This window comes from Naegleria lovaniensis, assembly GCF_003324165.1.
Source record: "Naegleria lovaniensis strain ATCC 30569 chromosome Unknown tig020, whole genome shotgun sequence".
Lineage (NCBI taxonomy): Eukaryota > Heterolobosea > Eutetramitea > Acrasida > Naegleriidae > Naegleria > Naegleria lovaniensis.
In genome coordinates, this window is record NW_025407842.1 from 237,358 (window position 1) to 256,509 (window position 19,152).

General features: G+C 37.1%; 11 protein-coding genes across 11 annotated transcripts; 1 reads left to right on the forward strand and 10 right to left on the reverse strand.

Annotated features, from left to right (window-relative positions):
- Positions 1-21: 21 nt before the first annotated feature.
- On the reverse strand, positions 22-2,307 carry C9374_004175 (uncharacterized protein; the record flags this gene model as incomplete). Its single annotated transcript, XM_044693785.1, has 1 exon — positions 22-2,307. One exon carries the CDS (start codon positions 2,305-2,307, stop codon positions 22-24), a length of 2,286 nt encoding a protein of 761 aa, XP_044549183.1.
- Positions 2,308-2,324: 17 nt separating this feature from the next.
- On the reverse strand, positions 2,325-3,107 carry C9374_004176 (uncharacterized protein; the record flags this gene model as incomplete). Its single annotated transcript, XM_044693786.1, has 1 exon — positions 2,325-3,107. The coding sequence occupies one exon, from the start codon at positions 3,105-3,107 to the stop codon at positions 2,325-2,327; it is 783 nt and encodes a 260-aa protein (XP_044549184.1).
- Positions 3,108-3,348: 241 nt separating this feature from the next.
- On the reverse strand, positions 3,349-4,613 carry C9374_004177 (uncharacterized protein; the record flags this gene model as incomplete). Its single annotated transcript, XM_044693787.1, has 2 exons — positions 3,349-3,849; positions 3,972-4,613. The coding sequence occupies 2 exons, from the start codon at positions 4,611-4,613 to the stop codon at positions 3,349-3,351; spliced, it is 1,143 nt and encodes a 380-aa protein (XP_044549185.1).
- Positions 4,614-4,684: 71 nt separating this feature from the next.
- C9374_004178 (uncharacterized protein) lies at positions 4,685-5,734 on the reverse strand (the record flags this gene model as incomplete). Its single annotated transcript, XM_044693788.1, has 1 exon — positions 4,685-5,734. One exon carries the CDS (start codon positions 5,732-5,734, stop codon positions 4,685-4,687), a length of 1,050 nt encoding a protein of 349 aa, XP_044549186.1.
- Positions 5,735-5,829: 95 nt separating this feature from the next.
- Positions 5,830-6,111, reverse strand: C9374_004179 (uncharacterized protein; the record flags this gene model as incomplete). The annotated part of the gene is made up of 2 exons (XM_044693789.1): positions 5,830-5,919; positions 5,998-6,111. 2 exons carry the CDS (start codon positions 6,109-6,111, stop codon positions 5,830-5,832), a joined length of 204 nt encoding a protein of 67 aa, XP_044549187.1.
- A 516-nt stretch (positions 6,112-6,627) lies between these two features.
- Positions 6,628-8,489, forward strand: C9374_004180 (uncharacterized protein; the record flags this gene model as incomplete). Its single annotated transcript, XM_044693791.1, has 3 exons — positions 6,628-6,636; positions 6,873-7,426; positions 7,661-8,489. The coding sequence occupies 3 exons, from the start codon at positions 6,628-6,630 to the stop codon at positions 8,487-8,489; spliced, it is 1,392 nt and encodes a 463-aa protein (XP_044549188.1).
- Positions 8,490-8,659: 170 nt separating this feature from the next.
- On the reverse strand, positions 8,660-9,808 carry C9374_004181 (uncharacterized protein; the record flags this gene model as incomplete). The annotated part of the gene is made up of 1 exon (XM_044693792.1): positions 8,660-9,808. The coding sequence occupies one exon, from the start codon at positions 9,806-9,808 to the stop codon at positions 8,660-8,662; it is 1,149 nt and encodes a 382-aa protein (XP_044549189.1).
- Positions 9,809-9,859: 51 nt separating this feature from the next.
- On the reverse strand, positions 9,860-11,272 carry C9374_004182 (uncharacterized protein; the record flags this gene model as incomplete). Its single annotated transcript, XM_044693793.1, has 1 exon — positions 9,860-11,272. The coding sequence occupies one exon, from the start codon at positions 11,270-11,272 to the stop codon at positions 9,860-9,862; it is 1,413 nt and encodes a 470-aa protein (XP_044549190.1).
- A 1,126-nt stretch (positions 11,273-12,398) lies between these two features.
- C9374_004183 (uncharacterized protein) lies at positions 12,399-13,268 on the reverse strand (the record flags this gene model as incomplete). Its single annotated transcript, XM_044693794.1, has 1 exon — positions 12,399-13,268. One exon carries the CDS (start codon positions 13,266-13,268, stop codon positions 12,399-12,401), a length of 870 nt encoding a protein of 289 aa, XP_044549191.1.
- Positions 13,269-13,419: 151 nt separating this feature from the next.
- C9374_004184 (uncharacterized protein) lies at positions 13,420-17,245 on the reverse strand (the record flags this gene model as incomplete). The annotated part of the gene is made up of 2 exons (XM_044693795.1): positions 13,420-16,956; positions 17,069-17,245. The coding sequence occupies 2 exons, from the start codon at positions 17,243-17,245 to the stop codon at positions 13,420-13,422; spliced, it is 3,714 nt and encodes a 1,237-aa protein (XP_044549192.1).
- A 66-nt stretch (positions 17,246-17,311) lies between these two features.
- On the reverse strand, positions 17,312-19,056 carry C9374_004185 (uncharacterized protein; the record flags this gene model as incomplete). The annotated part of the gene is made up of 2 exons (XM_044693796.1): positions 17,312-18,178; positions 18,247-19,056. The coding sequence occupies 2 exons, from the start codon at positions 19,054-19,056 to the stop codon at positions 17,312-17,314; spliced, it is 1,677 nt and encodes a 558-aa protein (XP_044549193.1).
- Positions 19,057-19,152: the final 96 nt, after the last annotated feature.

Here is a 19,152-nt window from a genome sequence, read left to right on the forward strand (position 1 = left end):
AAGATGTGATGCGTCGACAATTCACTCACTCCAAGAGAATTCCAATTGTTCGGTTCCGTGAAGTTTGAAGGATGGAAATACTGGAATTTTTACATTTGAGAAACTGGCAATGTTTTTTCCTGACTTGTAAAAAGTAAGCTCTTGAGCGTCACAATCCAATGCAATCACAATGGTGTCACCATTGGTAAAAGATGCTCCTTGCAATTGTTCATACTTGTTGGTTCCTTCCATGAACTGATTCCAAATATATCCGTTTCCTGATAACAAATAACTTCCATGAGAATCATAGGGGGATAAACTGAACTTGCGATCATCTGCAACATCTCTCATGGTGACTCCCAATCCAATCCATGAATTGAGGGAGATAATTTTAACTTTCCATTTGATAATACCACTGTTGTAAGTAGTACCTAATGGAGTGTTTACAAATACAGTAGTATAAGTGGAGGCAGAGGTTTTCTTAATCTTATTATCTACGATTTGAATGTGTGATGCCTCATATACAAATTCTGGAGCTTTGAAAGGGCTTCTCACCAATGTACTGTTCTCTGAAAAATCCGAGTATTCAACAGATTCTGTTCCGTGGCACATAATTGCTGGATAAACAGGAAATTTTACATTTGTCAATGTGGCTAGTTTTTTCGTAATGTTGTTCTTGTAGAATGAAATTTCTTTTGTGACACCATTCAATTCCACAATAATGGTATCTCCAACAGCAAAACTAGATCCTTCCACTTGTTTGTATTTGTTGGTACCTTCCATGTATTGATCCCATACATATCCATTATGTGACAGTAAATAGCTTTCATGTTGGTCATAAGGTGAGAGCGTGAACTTGTGTTGATCGACAATTCCAGAGCCTGTAACACCAACACCAAGCCATGAGTTGATTGAAATTACTTTGATTTTCCATCTGAAAAGTTTTTGATGCTGACCAATTAATAGATTCACAAATACGGTCGAGTAAGAGCCTACAACTGCTTTCCTCAAAATATTTGAGTTCGAAACATCAAAAACGTTTGGTTGTACGAGATACTTTGGAGCTCTATAATACACAGCATTGTCATAAGATGTTGGTTTGTTTGTTAGACTTGCTAGCTCAAAATTCGAAAATTCTACCTCTTCTAAACCATGCAACACCACTGATGGATAAACTGGCAATTGTAAATCAGAAAAAGTGGTCATTTTCACATCTTCTTTGAAAATACTCAATTCCTTTGTGAAACAATTTAGTTCAAATGTCAACACATCTCCAGTGTAGAATTTGGATCCAATCGATTTATATTTTGTGGATCCTTCAATAAATAAATTCCAAGCATAACCATTCTGTGATAGTAAATAACTTCCATGATTATCAAATGGAGAAAATTCATGGAAACGATCTTTCACAATGCTTTCTCCTGTTACGCCAACTCCAACCCAGGAGTTGATGGTATGAATGTGCACCTTCCATCTGAATATTCCATAATGTTTTTCATCTCCCAATGGAGTGTTGGCGAATATGGTTGTATAAGAAGCCTCTGTCTTTTTAACAAAACGCTTTGGCTCAGGCTCATTAATATGATAATTCAGATACAAAAATTCTTCAAAAAATTGAGAATTGGGTGAAGTGTTTGCAGAAGGCATTTGATTTCTCTCAATAAATCCCAAAAATTCAACCGATTCTTTTCCGTGCATCATGACAGATGGATACACAGGAAACTTGACATCTGTCAATCTTGCTTTCTTGACATTCTTGTTATTGTAAATTGAGAGCTCTTTTTTGTCACAATTCAGCTCAAATATCAAAATGTCTCCTGACTCAAAACTGGAGCCTTGTACATGCTTGTATTTGTTAGATCCTTCAATGAATTCGCTCCAAATATATCCATTTCCTGACAACAAGTGGCTACCGTGCTCATCATAAGGAGAGAATGCATGTTTTCTGCCTTGTACAACACTGTCGCTTGTGACACCAACACCAATCCATGAATCCAGTGTCACAACTTTGATTTTCCATGCATAAATCGTTGATGGAGTTTCTACAAGCCGAGCATTCATGAACACACTCGAGTAAGATTCTGCTGATTTTTTCACAATTAAATTCGAATCATTGGCAATATCTATTTCTCCTTTTTCATAAAAGAATTTTGGTTGTTGAAGTTGTGGAAGAGTAGATGTCACTTGTTGTGGTATTTGTTGTGGCTGTGCAAATTGTGATGGATATGTTGGAACTTGAGAATATGGAGGAGGTATTTGTTGACCCATCATTCCACTCTGAGTCATAAAATTATTGCTGGAAAATGGAGGTGGTACCTTGGATTGCATGGATGGTTGTTGCTGATTCATGACTGAGGCATGGATGGTGTAGAAAATGATGATGGGCTATTCACAACACTGGCCATGTTATTCGTAAGAGGAACATTTGAGTTTCCGAGTTGTTGCGGAACTTGTGGAAATGCTGAATTTGGTGTCCCATTGGTAAATGATGAATTCATCATGCTATTATTGAGACCACCCATATTATTGTTATTATTACTCGGATATCCAAGTGGTGATGCAGAAGAGCCTCCTCCTCCCATCACGTACGGAGGAGATGAGGACGATGGTGAATTAGTCATGTAGCTCATACCCATTCCTCCATTATTCATATTATTATTCGGCATCATTGGATTATTGTTCAACATGTTCATAGTTGGAGAAGAATTGGCCTGTGTGCCCCAAAGGTTGTTGTTGCTGTTATTATTATTGATACTTTCACCTGCTACACTGCCAGAATTCATGACCACTACTTTTTCAGTAGTGGAGGAACCATTACTCATCGATGGTACAAGGCTTGCATATTGTTGTTGTGATTTTAAAGACTTGTCATAGTATTGATTTCCAGAAATACCACCTAATAATTCCCAACTATATCGTTCGGATGATAGTGGAGGTGGATAGGGAATATCTATTGGTTTTAAACTTCCACTACTTGAATTCATCATCATCATCGTATTGGAGGAAGAAGGGATGATCGGAGGTTGAAAGTTCATGTTATTATTGGTTAATAAATAATTGTTGGTATTTGGAGTAGTTGTACCAGCACTCCCCTGCTGATTATAGCCATAATAATTATTATTGTTCATTCTCAATCGTTGCGATGATGTTCTGTGATTATGGGATGATCAACACGAAGCTGAGCTCTGTTGAATCATGAACAATTGGATTGCGGCCAAATTTTTATGATGAGGATGATGAACTTGGTCCAAGAATATTGAATGCCAAAAGATGACGAATATATTCACAAGTTGTCATGAAAATTTGCTGTTTTTATACTTTTCATAATATTTCACACAGCAATAGTAATGAAATACTAGCTCGATCAAATTAAACACTTTCGCAACACCACACTTGGTCCCATTTCCAATATTCCTCTCGAAAAAGATACAAATCATTCATCATTTCTAAACTTCCCAAAATACTTGCTCCTTTCCAAACAGAATTCATTCGACTTTGAGGTGCAACAATTGAGCTTCTTACTTGTGAAGAGTTTGTCAACAATGAATTCATCTCTTTTGACAGTCGTGCCACAAATCCCGCACTCATGGTACTGCCTCCACTCACGACAATGTTGGAAAATAATTCTTTTCGAATTCCCAAATCACATTTGAGAATGGAATTGTAAAGCAATTCATGAATTCCTTGAGTTTCTTTTCCAATGAGCTCTGTAGGTTGAAAAAGAGCTTCCATGCATTGAAATCGTTCGAATTTAAGGTCAATGTTGGCCATCTGGCAGTTCATAGGATTTTTCAAGTTCTGAGGTTTGACATGATGTATAGAATCCTCATTAAAATCCAATGCTACATAACATAATTTTTCTTTCACATCCTTTCATTAATATCATGTTCAATAGTTCATGTGAATTATCAATGTAATAACAAGTAATAATCATGATGTTTACAAATTTCAAAATTCACAGGTGTGTTCGTGTTATGACAATGTAAATTTACCTTTACAATGGTTTCTAGTTCATTACTTGTTTCAAAATAAAATCCTCTCAATTTTAACAATAATTTCAAATATTCAGTTAAATTAGATCCTGCAAAATTCACACGAGAAACAGCATTCATGACACAATAGCCATTCACGAACGGCATGACACTTGTCACTCCGTCTCCACATTCAAGTACCACTGATGACAGCTTTCCATGCGATGTCAAGGTTAAAAATCCACTACTCGTAATAAATATTTGAGGAAAATTAAATACTTCGAAAAGTATTTGCGTTAAGAGTTCTTTTTGTTGATTGGGATCATGGGGATGACATGAAACAATAATTGGATGCTCATAGTAACTATATCTCTCGTGTTCTTTCGTGAAGAGCTGAGAAAGTGAATAATCAATAATACTTTCGATATGATCATGATTGTGGATTATTCCGTGTTGGATTGGATGAATGATTTTACAAACTCCTTTTTGCAAGGCTTCTTGACCAATGTACCGACAACGGCTGTTCAGATCATGCATGGCTGACTGATGTTGGCGAGGTAGGCCCACCAGAGATGGAATGACATGACTCGGTGAGTCCTCTCCTGCGAATCCAATTCGTGTCAGTGATGATCCGAGGTCAAGAGCAATGGCTGTGTTTAACATTTTTTACAAAACTATTCACTGAAGAAAATCCCTTTATTACTTTACAATACTTGATTAGTTTTAATTATTGCTCACTTCTTGGAGTAGGCCTTCTCAATGTCAGCGTGAAGAGTGGATGGAGCAGTTTCGAGTAGTGTTTCCAGTGTTTCACCTTTTCCTTTCATGTCATGGACCCAACTTTTCAATGCGGCTGGATAAGCAATTTCTGCTCTATTGACTGATCGCATTTCTCTTCTCAACCAGCGATCGTCCATGTCTTCGTTGTCGAACCAATTGTTCATTGCTTCAAATTCACTTTGAACATAACTCGAGATTGTTTCATGGTAAAATCTCATCTCCTTCATAGTGTCAACCACTTGTTCCAAGCTTTGGTGACAGGTTCCGTTAATATATGCTTCGCATAATCTGCTATCTGCTCTCAATTCAAGTCCTTCCTCCTCAAGTGCTTTTATGAGTTCTGCTTTTCTCTCCTTTTTAGCATTTTCAAGATTCTGTCTTCTCTTTTCTGCAATTGCCTTTAAACGCTCGTTATTGGCTTCTATACCTCCTTTGGTAAAGTACTTCGACAATGCTTTGTGATAGCAGTTTTTGAGACAGAGATTAGTTGTTGTTTTTCTATATGCGTTACTGTATCCTTCTTTGTAGGGGAGGTTTGCAATATCTTTGTCATTCAACTTGAGCAATTCATACATTCGTGTTTTTGTATACAATTTTCTTTCACTATAGGGACCTGAGAATGCACAGTCATCGCATACTTTGATTACACATCCAGTTCTAGAACGAAGCGTAGAGAAGCTTGACGCTTTTTTGAGCGTCTTGAAACACTCATAACAATTGTTTGTATAATAGTTTTTAAAGGTTTCAAGTGAGGACGTTCGTCGCATATCCATTGTGAGTTTCGCATCCGGCCATTGGAAAAGAATATAGTCTTCCCAGAGTTTGTTTAAATTGGCAACAATGCTTTTCCAAGTCTTATTCACCAAAATAATTCGATGAACCACATCAGAAAATACAAGATAAGAGAATATTTCATACAATACATCAGGACTGCATAACACTTGTTTTGCCTCTCGGATAAGACCACAGGTCCTGGATTCTCTTTCGCCTTTTTTTTGCGACATGATGAACTTCCCTTAGACTTTCGTTTCTTGTTGTTGGTGTTGGAAGGAGGAGAGAAGGTTCTGAATGATTCTCGGAGGAGGTGGCTGCTTCTTGTTTAAGAGGTGAAGAAAAAGATTCTGTTATGACCGACGGTTGATTCAACCACCACCAAAGCGAGACCCTCCAATATGGAAAAGCCTTGATCCTTTATCATGTCCCATGAAATATCGTTCAGAATAACAAAATTGTACAAGGTAATGATTCAGTGCTAAATTATGCTTACATTATTCAAGGAAGTTTTCGGCAATTGCTCAGCAGGATGGGATGACGATGCCAATGGATTCCCCTCAATTTTTGCTTGTGCTTCCGATTTGATTGGAGTACTAGATGTGTCCATCTTGTTGGAAGAAGAAGAAGAAACGTTTTCGTGTGATGAAACCCGATCGGAACAAGGTTTGTATTTTTTTTAATTAACCCAAAACTTTGAAATCCTTAAAAAGAGTATTTCTCATAACACGTTTGTAAGTTGAAAATGTTTATTACGATGCTTTGTAAAAATTACAAAAAAGGAAAACCTAGCCGCCCTATCATTACAATGGTCTGAGACGCTCAAAAGGATTCGTTCTTGTTTGTTACTGAGTTGTTGTTGTTCTTGAATCACCGCGTTGACACACCCTCACGCTACAAGGAACAATGAAAAACACAATTATCGAAACGGGTGCCAAAGTCTCTTGTCAACTTGTTTGACAGCGCAAAAAAAAATTGAAATCTCGTGTCATTTCACCCCAAAGTCAAAGCCCACTTTTTCTCACGCACTTTCGGTTGTGGCGGTGGATAAATTCTCCCAAGTCGCTCTCTCCTCTTCAACAAGCCCATAATTTATTCACACAAGTTTTCATCCATTCATTCAAAAATGATGGAAGTAAGTTTGTCTTTTTCAATAGCAGTATAACACAAGAATTTTGCACAAATTGAAAATGTCATCATCATGAATGTTGTTGTTTGAACTCCTTCGAACTCCGATGATCCTTGTGCACATTCATCATGTCCTTTCAATAATATGATATGATCATCATCATGTCCTTTCAATAATATTTCATATCTATGAAAAACGATCGACTTGTATCTGTCACTTCATTCTCTAAAAATATATACAAGTCCTTTGAACAACCAGATTTTGCTGGTTACATGAGAAAACGTGGTGGATTTAACACGCTCGCTCATCGTCGTCGATGGTTCGAACTCCGTGGCAAGCATCTTTATTATTACAAGAAAAACACTGACAAACGTCCAACAGGAGTCATTGTCCTTACCAATGCCAAAGTCGAAAAAGATTCTTCAAAATCTCTCGGTCTCAAACTGTCAGGTCCTAATTTATCACGAGTTTATGAACTTGTGTGTGAATCCGAATTAGATTTCAAAAAATGGTTCGATGAATTGCAACGAGCCATTGAATACAAACCCAAAAACGATCGAAAAGGTCTCGAACAAGCGAAAAATGAATTGAAAAATGAAAGTGCCACTTCGAAAGTGATCATGAGCTCGAGTTCAGTCAAGAAGGCAAGTTTGGATGATTTTGATTTGATTGCTGTGGTGGGACGAGGATCTTTTGGTAAGGTCATGAAAGTGAAGAGAAAGAATACGAATGAAGTGTATGCCATGAAGGTGTTGCGTAAGGATATGATTGTGAAAGAGAATATGGTTTCTCATACGTAGGTGTTTGTACATGTCATTTTGGAACCTTTTTTGTTAACATTTTTTTTTTGAAATGGTGAACTGTGAACATTTAAAATGTGAATTTTTTTTTATGGACATATGTGTCATGTTGTTGTGCACACAATTCCTGTATTTTCCAATGCGTTATCAACAATGTGCTTCCATTCATGTTGGAATTCCAATGGATCATCCAACAATGTATCTTACATTCGCATCATCATGAACAACAGAAAAGCTGAAAAGCAAATTCTTCAAGAAATTAATCATCCATTCATTGTGAAACTCTTTCATGCGTTCCAAACTGATGAAAAACTCTATTTGGTACTTCAATTCCTTCCTGGAGGTGAATTATTCTTCCACTTGAAAGAAGAAACCAAATTCGATGTGGAACGTGCCAAATTCTATGCTGCACAAATTGTTCTTGCCATTGAACATTTACACAAGAATGATATTATTTATAGAGATTTAAAACCTGAAAATGTAGTTCTAGATGCTGATGGTTATGTCGTTTTGACAGATTTTGGTTTAGCCAAAACAAACATTACCAATGCAACACCAACGTATACATTTTGTGGAACTCCTGAATATTTGGCTCCTGAAATTTTGAAAGGACAAGGACATGCCAAAGCAGTGGATTGGTGGAGTTTGGGTATTTTACTCTATGAAATGATGGTTGGATTGCCTCCATTCTACTCTGAAAATATTAATGAAATGTATGAATTGATTTTGAAGGCACCTCTCAAGTTCCCTAATTTTATACCTGCAGATGCTCAATCCTTATTGAGAGGATTATTAGAGAGAGAAGAATTTAAACGTTTGGGAGGAGGTCCAACCGATGCACTCGAAATCAAGTCACATCCATTCTTTTCGAATATTGATTGGGATCAATTGTATGAGAGAAAATTGGAACCTCCTTTCAGACCTCAACTCAAAGATGGCGATGATATCAAGTACTTTGATGAAGAGTTTACATCGGAGAGAGCAGTGGATTCATTTGCAGAGGTGATTGATAAGGAAGAGAATCAAAACTTTGACGATTTTGATTTTTCAAGAAATTAGATGTGTGTGTATTATTTTGTGTTCCTTGTGACATGTTGTGTGTAATAGTAAAAGACAAATCTTCAAATGATCATGTTATTGGTTACGTCTTTTGATACTGAAAACAACTAAAGAAAAAAACTCCGTATTGTCTTATTTCTTGTCAAGCTCTCAAAGACAATCTTGACAATTTACAAGTCTTTAAGTTTTCCTCGAAATATTTCCATCAATTGGATGAATGGTGTGGTATTCCCAAAAGGTGTCACATCTGTCAAATTCAAATTTGTATTGATAGCCAAATGAATCATGATATTTAAACACCTCAGCAAAGCAAATGCACAAGCTCGTTTTAAATCCGTTATTTCTCCCCAACATTTTTCAAAAACCTTAAATGCTGGCATGTGGTACCAATTAGCCATCACACATCCCAATGCAAACATTTCATCTGCTCCAACAAAAACTTCCAAATCAATCACGACCAATAAAGAGCTCTCTTGGCACCAAATGAAATTTGCTGGATTAAAATCTATTGGTACTAGGTGAGGATTAGTTTCATTCAGGAGAGGATTTTTCATAAAAAAATTGGTGAGATCTTCCAAATAAGGTAGAAGTAATTCCGTTCTTTTGTTTACATAAATGTCTTGAGAATTATGTGTTGGACATCCATTTAACAATCGATTCTGTTCTTGTAAACAAGAGGAAATAAATTCTTGATAATTTTGATATCTTCCTCTCATGTCATGATCCAGAGGACCAAATCTTCGATCTTTCACACTCTTTAAGGAACATTTCTTTATGAAATTAACAATTTGCGACATGGCTTGACAACAAAATATTTCATCCTTTACCAATTCATCCATCAATTCCAATAACGTCCTTCCTTTTATATCTTCCAATATTAAATAATAGTAACAATCTTTTGAAAGCATTCCCTTTAAAAAACATTTTGGAATGTTAAAAGTATCATCCTCGGAAGAAAGCCAATCATAGGCATTGTATTCTACATTTCCCAATGGATTTTCCTGATCGGAATTGACAATTTTCACAATGACCGAGCTCTCGCTTATATCAGTAACATCCAGATTGCAAACACGATAAATAAAATTCCTAGATTCATTAATGATTTCCAAATCATTTTGGCCCAATTCAATTCCATAATGTCGTTCAAAAATCTCCTTGACTTGATTTTGCATTTTTTTCTTTAAAGAAACAACTTGTTCATGATCCAAAAAGAATTGTTCAGAAATGAATTGCACTGGGTTGAGGAATAAAGAAACCATTGAAACACAACTCCATTCGTATCTGATACCACTCTTCTTTGAAATATCGTGCGTAGCCATTTGTCGCATGACTAGAAAATTATTTAACAGTAGTCATAATCACTGATGGAGTTAAAACCCATTAAACTTTTTATTTTCCAACAATTCCAATAAAAAATCATTGATTGGATTGCTTTCAATAAACTTAATAATGGACTTATCTTGTGGAGTCATGGGTCCTGCAATGGCACATAATTTCTCGCCGACAACACGATCGAGTTGATGACGAGAGAGAATGGGTACCACTTCACACGATGGTTCTTCTTGTTCATTAGGAGACTCAATCACCTCGGATGCAAGAGCATTCATGGACTCTAATTGAGGTATGTAATTCTTTCGACATTGATTCAACAAACTTTCATACATATTTTCAGCGGTAATTTCATCAATGGATTTTTGTTTCTTGAATTTGGGTTGATTGGTGGAGAAGGGTGGTAAACTGGGATTTGTGGGTGCGGTTTCATCGCAATCTTGTTTTCGTTTCTTTGGATTCGAATCAGTGTCAATTTCTTCAAAGATGATCGATGTGACTGGTTTCGAGTAAGGCTGCTTAAAGGATGACGATTCTTGCTCTTCATTAATGTCTTCATCTATGGAAGAAAAAAGCATGTTAATTTTAGAGTCGAAAGAGCATCTTTGTGAAGAGGAGAGACGAGTGGTTGGAGTTTGTTGGTACTGATTCGTACAGTTATTGTCAACGGATGATTGGCCAGTTCTACTTGGTGCAGCTGTGAAAGTATTAGGGGTAGTTGTTGGAGAAGATGCGGTATTCGTTGGAAGGGTTGAAGAAGTTGTGGTGGATAATCGTGGTGAGGAATGAGTTGTGGAAGTTGTGGGACTTGTGGTGGTAGTACTAGTAGTTGTAGTAGGAGAATTACTTGGGTTTGAGGTATGAATTGGTTCTGCAATTTTTGAAAGATGAGAATCAAGAACAGGACACTTTTTCACAATTCTTCCGTAGATACCGCTGAGGGATCTTTGCTGAGGTGCATGTGAAGAACGAGGAAATTCCATGAATCCTTTCACACCTTGGGAGAGTGACCTAGAAGAAGGATGTGAATGAAGAGGAAATGTTCGATAATGGTGTTGTGCTATGGAAGATATTGAATTAATCTTGGTGTGTTGCGGGTTATGACCTCTTGTGCCAAAGCAAAATTCCGAAGCTGATTTGATACCCAATGTCCTCGCCATTCTCTTTTCATTGGCGATCATTTTGTGAAGTATCACCGTCATTGTTGGGTCGTCAACTTTGAATGTTGGTGTCACATAATGAGGAGAATTTAGTGAATTCTCCTTTGTGGAATGATGGTGAGTGACGGAGGCAGTTGTAGGTGATGGTTGTCTTCGAGAGTACAAGACGACTAGTCCATCATCATCACTCGAATGTTGATCTTCGTTACAACTCTCTTGCTTTAAACGAGGGGTTTGCTGAGATTTCATAGCGTTTCTTCTTCTATTATGAGGATTTGAAATAGTCATGACCATTTCACTAGGTAACGATGTAATTATTGATGATATTGAGTTTGTGTGGTGGATGAAAGAAGCTTTCCGATGATGCTATGTACTAGAGTTCCAGCGCTGCAGATTTGAACGAGCAAGAACCAATGAAACGAGGAAAACGGATGATGAGATTCTTTTCTAAAACTCTTGGCGAACCTTCAAAGTTTTTTCCAGGTATTTGTTGTTGATCCGATTGGTTCCTCCTCGAGAGCTGTTTCAAAGAAGAAATGACTCACTCAATAAATAGAGCACACACAAGGAGTAGTGAAAAGGCTCGCTCGAATTGCTGTTGGTGTTGTTGTAGTTCAAGCCACTCGGAAGTTTTTTTCTGGCGAGTAGAAAGCGTCCTCCTCAATTCTACATTGGAGTTTTTTCCCGAATTGGGGAAATCGCGTTTTTCCCACCTTCGTGAAGCTTCAATAAGGGAACAATAAAGTTTTTCAAGCAACTATGGTCTACAATTCAGATGAGGTGTTTAGATATCGTTGAGTTTGCACTCCACTAACAACAACTTAATGGTTTCATGGTGTCTGTTGTTAGCTACTACAATCCCTATCAATAATTAACTGCTGAGAGGGCAATCAATGGAGATATAAAATTCATAAAATTCCGTGTTGGAGATTCCTTTCGCTTGTGTAGGTTGGTACCAATCGTTTTTCCTTAATGATGGAGAATAATGCTGAACGCCGATAGCTGCCATTAAAAGCTCTGAGTCTTTCTTTTGAAAACGTGTTGGGTATGTGCTCGCTCGTATCAGATCGAGCGGAATGGTGTTCAAATAAAGCAATTTTTTATGTACAGCGGGTGCAGTTGATTACTCCAGTCAACTATTGTCATTCACAAACTTTGGTGCAATTCATCGAAACACTTATACCTCAGTAACACTGGTCATTTTCTGTAGTGCCAACCGCCACCATGAGTAGAACGAATCTGTTACCACAGGAGAAATATCAGTTCGATGAATGTTCAACACAGGACCACAAATCGAAATTTGTTTCCTTTTCCAATTTTGCTTCTTTAAATAGAAAATCATCAAAATCAGACCCAATTTAATTGATGTCGTATTCTCTTCGCCATTTCACAAATCTACCTGTTGCAACAACAACCATGGTTAATGACAACTCTTACCATGCTTCTTCAATTGATAATAATTATAGGGCAACGGAACTAGATAACCCATGGAAAGTGATGCCGCTAATGAAATCCAAAATGCAGGCTCATGAATTTGCAACATGGATGTACACCCAGTTCCATCGTTACTAATCAACCCCCAATAAGTCATCATGGCATAATCTACAACATTTTCAGAGAGCTCCATAATTGCCATACTGAAGAAACTCATCTTGCATGCTACTTTGAATGCCTCAAAAACAGAAGAAAAGTTTTCCTTCCATTTCAGAATGGTAGTTTCTAGGGCTAAGCTTGTGGCAATTCCTGAAGCCATGCAGATGGGCATAATGGCAGCCATCGATAAGGTTGGATATTGGCTGGTTAGAAACCATAACATTCCGAAATCGCCAATGGAACATCCAATCAAACAATTCAATGTATTGAACGAGGCTCGTTTCCATGAATGTTTGCATTGCCAAAATTTACTTGTCCAAGGAGAGAGTGTCGTTGTTGGGGACGATGATGAAGGAATAGATGATGAAACAGTTGGAGTATTGGCAGATTCAATATTTACAAAATTTTGTGATACAGAGGTGTTTGGTGCTGTTTCTGTTGTTGTATTAATAGTAGTTGTCATCTTTTGATCGGAATTTTCAAGACTTGGTTTTACACGATTTTCATTCTTCTTGTTTCCATGACAACAGCTTGAATAATTTTGAATTCCATATCGTAGCAGTAGTGGAGAATGTTGCAAATAGAGATGATTGCTTCTATTCGGCATTCCGAGGTTGACGAAAGATGCAGTCTTCAAAGCGCCGAATAAACACTTGGTTTGTGCCGTTAAAAATTTTCCAAGCCCTGATTTCAACATTTTTTACTGTGATTGAAGTTTGTTTGTGCATTCAATTTACAATATTATTAATATTGAGGAGTAAGGAACCATGGAATCCGTAGATGCGTAGAAATTGTATAATTGTCCTCAGTGAATAGGGAAAAATTTTTAATTGTCATGCAGCAGTAAATCATTGAGTGCTTTTCAACACGCTCGTTGTAATGTGAAGGTACAACTTTCTTAAAAATGTTTCCTTCATTTGTTGAATGTATTCCTTACGGTGTTCTGTCTTGTTGTTCGAATTCATTTCACTTCTTTGAATGTGTTGTATCATGAGATCTTCTTTGTTAAATTCTCCTTTTTGATGAGCAACGTGCACAACCATTTCCAAATAGGACAAATCGTAAAAGAATAACAGCCAGCGCTCATTAAGACCGTTGGCTTCAAATAAATTGTCAATAATTTCCTTTGTGTAGCCAACTCTCATACTTGATGTTGAAAAGCTAGAACTATCAGAGATGACATGTGTTCGTTGGGTTTGAGTGTCCATCTCGTTGTCATAGGTGCTGTGAATGAATTGATGTAGCACTGCAGCAGCTGTATATTCTCCAAGTTCAACCAGACACCGAACCATTCGATCCACAACCTCTTCATTATTGGGTCTATAAAAGTGAGGAAAATTGCTTTCTCCACATTCCAAATAAAGTTCAAGAGCTCTCTTATACTTTCCCTTCTCAAAATAAATGTCAGCAAGAGAACACTTAAATAAATAAAAAGTGCTTATTGGCTTACGATGAATTTGTTCCTGTAAGCTCAGCACTCGTTCTAAAATGTGTTGTAGCATGACCAAAAGAGTCTCATCGACAAATTTTTCATTTCCTACAAGCCAATGCTTCTTAGTTGTCCCGCAAAAATATTCAGGCATGATTAACTTGGCTAAATGTTTGTAATGACCCATAAATACAGGAGTTGGTGGAGAGATTGGTTGAGTAGGAATTCCTCTGAGATTGCTTGGAGGAGAATTCGATCGTGTATTGGCAATATTTGATCTCACAGAAGCCAACACGAATGCAAGCATTACTGATAAATCCATAAGGAATTTCAAGTTTTGAGTTGTAGCTAACAAATGAAAGTCGTCCCATCTCAAACGATTTTCATCTTCAATTAGTTGAGGGTCATTCTCGGCGCTGCTCGAGCCATATCCATCCCCTGGTAAATAAATTAAATTATGTACAAATTTGTAAATGTCATCCTTGAGATCTTTGAACACTTTCTTGGGAGCTCCATTTCTTGGGGAATGCATGTGATAGGCAAGTGACTCCACAAGAAGGGCAAATCTACAAAACATAATGTGAGTATTTTCTTCGGATGGTTCAGAATTAGCTTCATATTTGGTTTGCATGGTTTTGAAAAAATCTCTAATGAACGCCCAATCCTCTAAATTCACCAAGCACTTGAAAAGATCGCCAAGGAATGGCAAATTCACTGGAGGAACATCGACCTTGTTGGAAACTTGTTTTGATGAACTAGCTCCATCGTGTTGCAGTTGCGCGTGTTGTTCTGAGCTGGAGGACGTGTTCGAGTTAAACGAATGATTCCAATTGCACAATTCGCTCAGCATACTGAATTCTTCCATGTTGACAATGACAGGGGAAGGCCGATCAATTTGTTTGCTTTCTATCCTTGGCGCTGGATATTCTTCTGGCATTGTGAGTTGTGGATGCTTTTTAGAGAGAGAAATAATTACATGATCAAATAATATTCTTTTCTGACCTTGTGCTCCTTTGAATTTGTCAATGGTGTTGGCTGCATCAAACAAGTTTGTAATCTTTTGTAAAGCAAACAAACAGCCATAGCTTGATCTATACATAAAGTTTCTTGCACGAAGCGATAAATAATCGCTAGCATCAATTTTCAATCGTTTGAGAGAATCAGTGGACTCTTTCCCAGAAATGGAGTCATCGTCAGAGAATAACAAGTGATGGGTTTGAATAGCATTGTCATAAGGCCTTTTCTTTGTGACTGTTGTTTTCAACTGTTCAAAATACATATCAATTTCTCGTTTCTTTTCTATACATGCGTTACACAATATTGATTGAACATTTTCTGGAAGTAGATTATAATTGGATTCTTGTTTTCGAAGAGAGTCAGCAGAACCATCAAAATAATTCAAATGATAGCTCCCTTCCACACTTTCTAGCATTCTCTTATTGTACATCTCAATGATGTTACCATCCATCATGCTTTTGTTTTTAAACTCCAAGTATTGCAAGCCCTCAGAAAGTAAAGTGGCATAGACAATTGGATGATTCAAATAATTAGCGAGTCTGCAAACGAACTCTGTAATGATAGAGCTGAATTCATTGTTCCAATATAATATTCCATCCTTATTGTCAGAATCTTCGTCTTGCATGTCAGTGATGTCCTTAGTTCTTTTCTTAGCTTCTTTCTCGAGCTCCTTCAAAAATATAATAATGTATACTGGTATAATGGGTTGGCTGGTAACAAATTTGTGTTTCAGTACGTATCGATCCAGATGCGTTTGAACAGATCCAAGCTCAGTATCGTTATGATTTTCTTCTGCAATAGCTGGATATACTTTTACATGATGAGGGGTCATGGCTTCAAGAATTGCCGTCTCAAGTTCTTGATGGATTGTTGAAAGAGAATGGCCCTGAATTATTTTGATCATATCCTGAATGATGTTTAAGGCTAGAATCTTTTTAAACAAGGTCTCCTTCTCAATTAATTTGTAACACAGATTTACCCGATATTCTCTACTTAGCTGACTGTCTATAATATCTTCAATCAATAGAGTTATTAATTTGTCACTCAGTTCAGTATCTTGATCAATCATACTATTTAACTTTTTTACCGTGTCATCTACATCTCTAAAGAAGAGTGTTTTTTTGTGCTCAGGAAATAATAAGGCTTCAGGAGGATATTTTGACGAAAGAATAGACTGGCATGCGATGATTAAAGTCACACAATTATCTTTCAACGAATCTGTTTTTTCTCTATTCTCTACCACACTAGAGTCGTTCAAGTTGCTTTGGAATTTAGGATAAAGACTTTTTAAGTAACTGAAAGAGTTGTCAAAATCCTCTCTAAAAAAATAGTAATTAGCAATATCAAAGATTATTTGTTGTTCTAACTCTCCGCCATCCACATTCGGTGGCTTATCAATAAAATTGTTTAAAATCTGTGGATCTTTTTCAATTGTTTCCACAAATTTTCGAAGTTCTGCGACTGAGCTTTCGCCCAATTGGATGAGATCTTGTGAGTCTGTTCCTTCAAGAGAAGGATTCTTAATGAACCACAGAGGTGTTCTATTGGAGATGGCTCTCACAATCCATCTATGATAAATAATTTCGATATACGATACAGTGGTATTTTCTACAGAAGTTGTTGAATGTTCAGACTGTGCTGTTGCATCCGATTCTTTAGGTTTGTGAATAATGCCATCTACTCCAAAAGTTTTTCGTTTTCTCAACAAAATTCCGACAATGATATGTTTTTGAAAGGCAACTGGAAAATTATGTTCGATCTGTTCTAGCGTAAACTGGGATTTAAATACTATTTTTGTTACAACAGAAAGATATCGTTTGGTTCGATCGCTGAGTTGTTGTGTTCGTGCGTTGGCTGGAGCTGTACATTGTTCCATAAAGGATAAGGCCAATTCCATGGCTGAAGGTTGTAATGATGGATTTTGGAGAAGATCGTCCAACTATGAAAATTAACCAAACAAATAATAATCGGATCAATGCCGTCGTTGATAATAAATATTAATATTATTTAGAATCGAATCGTGATTATTATTCATCTCCAATATTACCTACATGTTGATCCAACTTTTTTGGATGAACCAAATATTCAAACCAATCATTGTGGTGATGAGATGCACTACTCGTTGTTGATGTATTTTCTAGCAAAACACCTGATGATGATGGTTGCAAGCTAACTTCGTCATCCGAAGGTGTATTGTACCAACCAGGTGATTCCGGTGGTGTGTACATTTTTTTAAATCAAATTTTAATCAATTTTAAAGTAAAAAAGGATTTTGTTATGATGTGAAGCAATGATTAAAGCTTGGAAGGTGGTTGCTCTGTTCCTTGTAAATCATTGTAAATAATATGCAACACATCAATTGCTAGATCTCTGGCCTCTTGCTGAGTTTCAGCCTCAGCATAAACTCTCACGACATCTTCGGTTCCACTTGGTCGAATGAATGCCCTTCCTTTTTTGACTTTTGCAACACATTGATTGATTTTGTCTTGGATTCCAGGAGGTGAAAGGACTTGTGTTTCATCTGCAGATGTTTTGATGATAGTTCTATCTTTCACTCGAAGCTTATCTTGAACACTTGGCACATCTGTGTAAAGATGTAAATCCCAATCTGACCATGACCAACTGTAATAGCTCAATACAGCAACCACCGCTAATAAATCACTGAATGCATCTCCAACTGTTGCGTTAATTAAATTGGTGAAAGCATGGAGATTGGAAATTGCTTCGGAAATTTCAGAGTTTTCATGCTTGCTCTTGTTATACAGATCATCAATGGCCTTTTTTGCCTTATCTGAAAAAACAACAGTACCGTGACCATTGGCTTCAAAATAAACGCCCACATCAAGATCTTTGGCCTTGTGATGCAAGTATTTAACACCAGTGGGCACACAAAAGATACGTTCTTCCCCTAACACTTGCTTTAGATAGGTTGTTGAGGATCCATTGGCATAGGCTGTCTGAACCACTCCAACAATTAATTGGTCCAACAAATTGGTTTTTTTAAGCATTTCTCCAATAAATTTCACTAAAAGACTTGCAATTTTGTCACCATCCAATAGGCACAAATCTCCATTGTTGTTGATGTAGTAGAAAACAAGCCTGTCACCATCTCCGTCAATGCTTGCTAAATCTTTAAAGGTTTCACAATTGATAGGTACTGCCTTTTGTTTTTGGACATATTCAGCTCCACATTTGTGGTTGAGGAATTGTTGAGAGTCTTGAATGCCACATGCTCAAAGTCATTGACAATTGTAAAATTAACGAGTCCTTTCAAATGAGAGGCAAGCTCTTTCACTTTTTTGCCGCCAACTCCGAATGCACAGTCCAAGTTGACATCTATTGGCTTTGTCTTGTGAACTAACGATTCGAAAGCTTGGGCAATATTTTGATAATAAATATTCAAATTTTCACTCAACTTGTCTTGAATTTTTGATTGCTTTTCGTCGTGAGAAGAGAACGATTGAGAAAGGAAATTCTTTGTTTCTTGGTGACTATTTGCCAGCATGACCATATAATGGAGTTGAGGTGTAATCACCAATCCATAATCCACAAAAACAATTCCATCATTTCTAAATGTTGAAATTGCAGCTTTCAAATATTGGACTAATCGATCACTACTCTCTCTAGTATCCTTTCCGATACAAATACAAAGAGTCTTGGATGAATTTCTTCCATTCAAGTTTAATTCCTTTGCCAATTCTCGGCATGTGGAAGCCAATTCCGATGCATCATGAATACGGTTGGCTAATCGCATAGCCTTCTCCTCCCAGCTTGCTTCTAACATTTCACCCGAAGGATCTACCAATTTTACTCCATTGTCTTGTGCTCCGTTATGGCTTGCTGTGATCATCACTCCGACCGATTCGTTCCTCTCCAAAGCTCTCAAACAAGCAAGTAAGCCAACTGAGAAGACAACACGATCTAGAATAGAATCTGCCTTCATTCTAAATCCAGCTGTACCATAGGAAAGCTTTTGCGAAAATGCCTTCCTTTCATTGATCGGAAAGAGAGAATCAAAGGTGGTTTCAATTTCTGACATTTTTTTTAATTTTCAGCAGTTGGTTTGTTGTGGCCTGGTGCAATGTTTTTTTTTTGAAATTGTCAGTTGTAATAAATCCATTGAGATTAAATCCCC